Source organism: Cupressus sempervirens, chromosome 11 (genome assembly GCF_028749045.1).
Source record: "Cupressus sempervirens isolate cs-2001-9-10 chromosome 11, ASM2874904v1, whole genome shotgun sequence".
Lineage (NCBI taxonomy): Eukaryota > Viridiplantae > Streptophyta > Pinopsida > Cupressales > Cupressaceae > Cupressus > Cupressus sempervirens.
In genome coordinates, this window is record NC_143128.1 from 552,363,609 (window position 1) to 552,371,466 (window position 7,858).

Genomic DNA, 7,858 nt, shown 5'->3' on the forward strand with positions numbered 1-7,858 from the left:
AAGCATAAGGAAGAGAGGAAAATGTGAATTATAGAAAAATATTTGGGGTTTATAGATCAAACCAGCAGATTGACTGGCTCTTAGATATTGATTATTGATTGTTTGTGCAAATTAGTAGATTGCATTCACACTACGCATCTTACGCATTGACACATATCCTATCATTTTAGAGGAGTTTGATTCATAGGCAGAGTGGAACACTTACGTCAATAATCCTGTCTTCAATGATGAAGACTTGGAATGGGTTGATCAGGCAGATCTAGAGGCAGTGCTGATGGCAGATGAGGCTGAGCCTTTAGATACAAGCAGGGATCATGGCTGTTGTGATGTGGAGCCTAATCAGATTCTGAGATTAGTTTTCCCCACTTTATTCGGCGTGGTTTCCCCCAGATTTTACTACTGGGGTTTGGGGGCAGCACCCCCATGCTCTAGGGGTCAAGGGGCAATGCCCCTTGCCGGGTCTTGGGGTCAGTGGTCCCAGGCGCGTGTTCTCTATTGAGATTGTAAAAGGCGTCAGGGGTTATATTTTTCTAATAGTTGGTTTATTCTAGCCCTAATTTGTAAGCGGCAAAAAACTTGTATAAAATGGGGTAGGGATTTCGAAAGGTATGATGAGATTGTAGCTTCTTGCGGGAGTGTTGAGCTGTAAGGGATTACAGATTGTAGTCAGGTTGTAATCACTGGATAATAAGAATATTGGACTCGCTGTTTGGTGGACGTAGCCCAGGGATTTGGGTGAACCACATTAAATCTTTGTGTTTTGTCTTCTCTTCTATGTGATTTATTATTTTCTGATATCGATTATATTTGCATGTAATTGTTATTTCTGTCTCATTAATCCTAACAATGGCTGCACGTAGGGAGGTTGTGAAGTCGATTGGTCACTGATATAGGCTATTCTGAGCCTTAGTCTTCTAGCTTTTGTTTTAATATATGTTTTAAACTTCCAATTCCATAGATTTTATATTCCATGAATTGTAGACATTTGGAAGTGACAGTTTATATTTCTAATTTGTTATTTAGTTTAACTTATTTCTTTCAATAATTTGCATTTAGACTAATGTGATCAATGTAAACTTGTGTATGTGTACAAAAGAGCTTTTATTTATCTCAACTATTGTATCTTTAATGCTGATTTAGTAAATGACGCATTATAAAAAAATTAAACTCCAAAGAATCTTTGAATTTCTCGGAATTTTCAATTTGCTGAATCCTTGCCATGTTTTTGCTGAATCCAGACGCTGAGTCCAAGTCTGAGTTAAAAATCAGCTTGCCGAGTCTGAGTTGAGTCCAAGTCCTGTAACTTGCTTAAGGGTAATCTGTAGATCCTTGAAAATAGTATGAAGCAAGACACTGTTTGTAAGTAAAGTGAAATGGAGTCTGCATCAGGAGGTTATATATTGCAATCCTACAAGCCAATTTCCCTCAAGATGGAACATAGCAAAAAGCTGTCACCAAAACTTGATTAGTTCTATAAAGCGTCACAGATATTGGGAAGTCTTTCATGCATAGTGATTGAAAACTATGATTGGAAAAGTCCTAATAATATCTCCTGATGAAGGGTGGCACACTCGAGACAAAACCTGTTTTTTTGATAAAATATCAAAAATTGAATGTCAGAGTTGTTAATGTTTTAGCGTCAGTAGATGTAAAACGTTGATTATTTGATATATTAATCTATGTCTATGTTTTTCAGATAAATTGTTATTGGTGATTCTTATATATATATATATATATATATATATATATATATATATATATATATATATATATATATATATATATAATATTATGCATTATATATTATTATATAATAATATAATAATATTATGTTATATTACAGATATGGTTAATATATTAATATTATATATATAAGATGAGATATGCATATAGTTATTTATAAACTAAATGGTGATTAAGTATAGAGACATGTCTCTTCATGTCTCTTGAAGAGACATGTCTACTCTCATATTATACATATATGAGATCCAAATCTACATTTGGAAATCATAAATTACAATGGCAATGAAAAGTACATTTGCAGAAACGATATCAGTTCCTTTAACACGGTATCAAAATGAAATTGGCCTTGATAAATGTTAGAATAGATCTCAGATTATGTGAATACTATATACAGATTTATATATCGAAGTGATAGATCAGAAGCTACCTTGAGAGGTGCACATATACAGTGACATGGGAAAAATATCATTTAAAATTGAATTACCACCGAAAGAACATATGCACTATCGACAGCAGATCATCAGAGTGCTCAATGTGCAACATTCAGTTTGTGACATACATATTAATGGATCATATCTACAGGAAGAAAAGAAACCATTATCACCAGTGAATAAGGAGGGAGCAATCTGGTCAAACACAATAAATGGAGCAGTAATATGTATGATGAATCTATTAAAATAAGAAGGCCCGATGAAACAAGATAAGACAAAGACTTGTAAGAAATATTGTGCAGTAATAGAATCATTCGGAGTATACAATGTTCGTCTCTTTAGAAGATGGTGACTCAGATTACATGTACTATGAAGATCTGTATCATAATTCATAAAGTCTGCAAATAAAGAGCGTGCCGCAATATGGACAAGGAAGAAATATAAAACATCTGACCCATATTTAAAACTGGGACCCACTGCAAATCAAGTGGGAAGTAAACAAAGCTGATATATTATAACCACCGAGGTACATGTGGATGGAGAAAGGTAAAATCAGGTATCGTAATACTTGTTTGGTATTTATCATTATATATAATTTATTAGAAACATAGCATTAATGTATTCATTTATGAATATATATGGAGAATGAATTATGGTATTTATCATTATATATAATTTATTAGAAACATAGCATTAATGTATTCATTTATGAATATATATGGAGAATGAATTATATATATGTAAACAGTTAAAAGGACATATATTTGTTATTAGAATAATAACATTAATTTTGATTATTATCATTAAAATCATTCATTTTTAATTTGTATATTATGGTGAGATAATATAAACCAAAATATCTGATCTCTAGTAATGGATATATATATTCATTTTGATAAGGAAATATGTATATATGAAAATAAAGAAAATGTATGAAAATTAAAAATATTAAAGTGGATCAAGTATTGTCTCAAAAATATTATCCTTTGATTACAAGAGATAATTATTTTTCGATTATTATATATCTTTCTTACTTATATTTCTATACATAAAAGCTATGTGCTTTGATCTTTTCCTTCGAGAACGTTATTTTAGGCAACTTTGAAAGAGGGAGTAGATAGATGATCTGATTCAGTCAATCTTTGGTGATCTCGATCATATTGATTCAGAGGGAGTAAATCGTGTTGTGATAGAATCTTCAATGATCGATAAAATGTAATAGTCAAGAGAACTAAAATTCATGCAACTATGTGAATGAGCCTACCCCTTGTGTACATCATAAGAAAGTTGTGACTTTAATTAAACTATTTACGAGTCTATCTTTGATAAATGAAACTTGATGTATGAGTTGTAGAATCATTCAAGTGCCACAATCATACTCAATCAAGATATTGGCGTATTGTGGATGAGTTTGTGTTCGCTTCTACTATTAAGCTTAATAAATGTTTGGAGCTTCAATGGATGAAAAGAGAAAGTTGGGACTTAGAAAGGAGTTGTCATATTTGATACAAAAGTTTTTAACAGTATAAAAGTGGAAATTTTACATTGTGGGGGGAATAATAGTCAATGTTGCATTCCCACTCGAACCTTCATTAGAAGGGAGATGTTTTATTCTCAAATAATCTAAGAAGACAATTTTTGAATCTTCATGTGCAGATAAGTATTCTTGTTTTTTGCATTTGTTCAATTTGTAGTCTCCCTCTTATTGGTAATTCTATACATACTATAAGGGTTATTTGCCTTGATCTTTTCCTTAATGTTTAAGGATGTTCTTATAGGTAAAGAAAGTTGGTACTTTACACATGCTACCAGATATTGGGCAGACTCAACCTAACGATAGTAACTCCAAAGACCCTGATGATCAAGATGGATAAAATAAGGCTCTCATATTCTTTGATGATTGAGATTATGAGATTCTTCTACATTGAGAGGGAGTATGACACTTCCTCAAAGGCAATGGGGGAGCTTAGAAGTTTTATACTTGGAGGGAGTCTAGAAATACATGTGGGTGACTGCATGATGTTAATGGGCATACTCCTACGTATATCATGAGGGAGTGATGAGTCCGGCAAGCATCCTTGGGAAAAGAGAGTTTTTTTTGAGGAAGTAACAAGAGGACTTGATATCCCAGGATCTATATTTAGAGGGAGAAATTTTGAGATGCAATCCCTTATGGATGATATCTTCTGTATGAGGAAAAGTTCTAAATGGAAATGTTAAATTGAAATATTTCAAAGGTAAAAATTGATATGTTGATTTCAATCTATATTTGGTTATATAATTGTTGTTTCAGATATGTAATGAAAGGTGACGATCTTTCATTGGCATATATAAACTAAAGATAATCATTGTAAGGTGACGATCTTATATATGATAGGCCTGTTATCACGATTCTTTGGGCCAGAATGTGCCGAACACCATGATAACAAACAGAAGGTAATCTTTGTAAGGTGACGATCTTACAAATGATAGTCCTGTTATCATGGACATCTTTAGATATTGTTTTCGGATAATTAGAGATCATGGGTAACAAATCTATTATGTCATCATGGGCATCTCTAGACATTGCTTAAGTGCAAGTAGAGATCATGAATGTGTTATGGACATCTCTAAACATTGCTTAAGTGCAAGTAGAGATCATGAACTGCAAATGTGTCATGGACATCTCTAGAGATTGCTTAAGTGCAAGTAGAGATCATGAAAATTTTAATCGCTATGAACATCTCTAGACATTGCTTAAGTGCAAGTAGAGATCATAGGAAATACTTTATGTTGCTAAGAGATTTTAATATACATTGTGTTGATAACATAATGATTCTGATTCTAATCTAATGATGTTTTACTTTTCCCTTGCTAAAGAGGGAGTGTTAATGTTTTAGCGTGAGTAGAAGTAAAACATTGATTATTTGATATATTAATCCGTGTTTATGTTTTTCAAATAAATTGTTATTGGTGATTCTTATATATATAATATATATTATATATGTAATATAATATATATATTATATAATAATATAATAATATTATATTATATTGCATATATGGTTAATATATTAATAATATATATATAAGATGAGATATGCATATAGTTATTTATAAACTAAATGGTGATTAAGTTTAGAGACATGTCTCTTCATGTCTCTTGAAGAGACGTGTCTCCTCTCATATTATACATATATGAGATCCAAATCTGCATTTGGAAATCATCAATTACAATGGCAATGAAAAGTACATTTGCAGAAACGATCTCAGTTACTTTACCAAGAGTTGTTTATTACTTAACCCATTGGGGAATTTACATTTAAGAAAGAACAATTTGTTCATAGTGATTTGCTATTTGGTGAAGCATGTCACACAGAGGGTGTAATTCTAAATAGTATAATTTTTCGGACGCAATCCATCATTTTAAACAAGAAAAATGCCACCCAGCATTTATTGCAAAGATCTATTTATTGAAGAATTGACATTTAAGAATGATCAATTTACATGAAATCATTTTAACTTGAAATCAGACCTTAAGTTGTAGGGGAGCATGAAGGTAGAAATACTACGAATCCTAAACAGTATAGCCAAGTCAACTGATCAAATTTTCATATCAATATTATATGTTTATTACAATTGGAGAAACCCATAGGATTGTTAATAGTGATTTGCCTTTCAATCTCAAGATTTGAGAAATGACCATCTTGAAGATGGCCTCCCCTAAATGCTTACCGTAAAATTAATTTAAAAAATTATATATACATTTTTTCTCTTATTTTTTTGACATGATCTATACTAAAAATTATATAATTTTTTTGGTTCAGCGGTTTTAGAGAAATTATAGAACTTGTAATTGTGGACTGGACTGGCTGGGATTTTGGAACTTTTAGTTTCTGTCCCATAATGGATCATATTTTAAATGGCATCATGCTTAAGTATGGGGAATGTTTGAAGAGTTATATTCGTAGCTACAAAACATGATTGCTAATGCAGTGAGTCCTAACTCATTTGTAGGAAATTCAGACAATTCTGGTAAGACATTTATTCGGAGTCATAAAGAAGTCATGATCTTTTTAAATTCTTTTGATTAAAGCCAAAGGTGGTTATTTCAAGTATCAGTTTCCCATATGGTTTTGTTATGTTTGAAGTAGAGGTGCTTTGAATTCTGAACACATGATTATTGAAATTTATAAATATAAAAGCAGTGCAATATTCTTATTGGACAGCCAGATGCAAGTGTGTTGTCTATGGTAGGAGAATGTGTAATAAGATCTTTTGCGTACTCATTAAATTCTCAAATTTGTTACAGATACATATATGTTGGAGTTGGGTTTTTTTGTATGATTTTGTCAAAATTCTCAAATTTGTTACAATTTTTGTAGGCTATGATGGAGATTTATAATATGCACAGAGAACAGCTGTCAGCATCTAACATGATGGTTCTTGTTGAGACACTTCATGCTGTGGCAGTGCATGCACACAAAGTTAATAGTGATCACACTTTACGATCAAAGCTGCAAGAAGTTAGTTCATTGACACAGATGCCAGATCCCCCTTTACTAAGACTTGAGAGCGAGTCATACCAGGCATGTCTGAATTTGTTGCAGAATGTAATTGTTGACAAGTCTGTATCTGGTAAAGAGGTTGAAGTAGAGGCTTGTCTTGTACAATTGTGTGAAGAAGTTTTGCATGTGTATATTAACACTGCAAGCTCTGTATCTCTTCCTGAATCTCATAATGGACAGTCAAAGCCTCACTGGATAATTCCATTGGGCTCTGCTAGGAGGAGAGAATTAGCATCGCGTGCTCCTTTAGTAGTTTCAACTTTACAAGTCATCAGTGGACTTAAAGACTCGTCATTTGATAGATCCTTATCTCGATTTTTCCCATTATTGGCAAATTTAATCAGTTGTGAGCATGGGTCAGGAGAAGTCCTATCAGCATTGAGTGAGATGTTGAGTTCATGGGTTGGTCCAATTTTGCTTCGAGCTTGATGGATTCTGCACAATATGTTTCGAAGGCAGTTATGCAGGGAATTGATTAGATATTAACTCTGGCTATTGTCAAGGACTATTTTTGGTAAAGCAACCACTTAGTGCTCTGTAAGCTATTGCTAGCTATACACAATATTCAGTTCTGGATGTCCTGAAGCCGAGGCTACTTGAAGAGATTCTAGAATGTTTTAATTTATGGGTATGCGGCCATGTACAATAGTGTTTTTAAATATGGTCTTCTGTTGTTATTCTTTACTTGGTATAATTTTTGCGTAAGAAATTGATTGTATGATTTAGCCCCTGCAGCGGGGCTGTCGAGCTTCTGATCACATTCTCTGCTTTTGTATAAAAGTCGCTAATAATGAAAAGAGTCTACTGCGGAACTTCTGTGTCTCCCATGAATGTCCTATACAAATTTGTGGATAATATTCACTTCGCTTGCACACAATCATGGTACTTGTTCAAATGAAATCACTATTGACATTTTGTGGAAAATTCTAATTGTATGCAGGATGTAATTGTTCTTTTAATGCACTTGAAGTTACAGTGCATAGAAGGTTTTGGAAATTTTTGTAGCTTGAACTATTGTTTTATTCTTTTAACTAAGCATTTTTCTTGCTGTCAATATTTTCTGTTTGCAACGTGGAAGGGAAAGATAATATCGATGAAGATTTACTTCACTGAAATAAGCAACACGGTGCAGTTTTA

General features: G+C 32.6%; 1 protein-coding gene across 1 annotated transcript in view; it reads left to right on the plus strand.

The window, feature by feature from the left end:
• The window catches only part of LOC149530820 (brefeldin A-inhibited guanine nucleotide-exchange protein 2-like), a 65,127-nt gene extending 57,594 nt beyond the window's left edge, over window positions 1-7,533 (plus strand). The window contains exon 12 of the mRNA XM_089811294.1: window positions 6,539-7,533. Within this exon, the coding sequence (XP_089667420.1) occupies window positions 6,539-7,150 (612 nt within the window). The 3' untranslated portion in view covers window positions 7,151-7,533. The remainder of the gene's footprint in view (window positions 1-6,538) is intronic.
• Window positions 7,534-7,858: the final 325 nt, after the last annotated feature.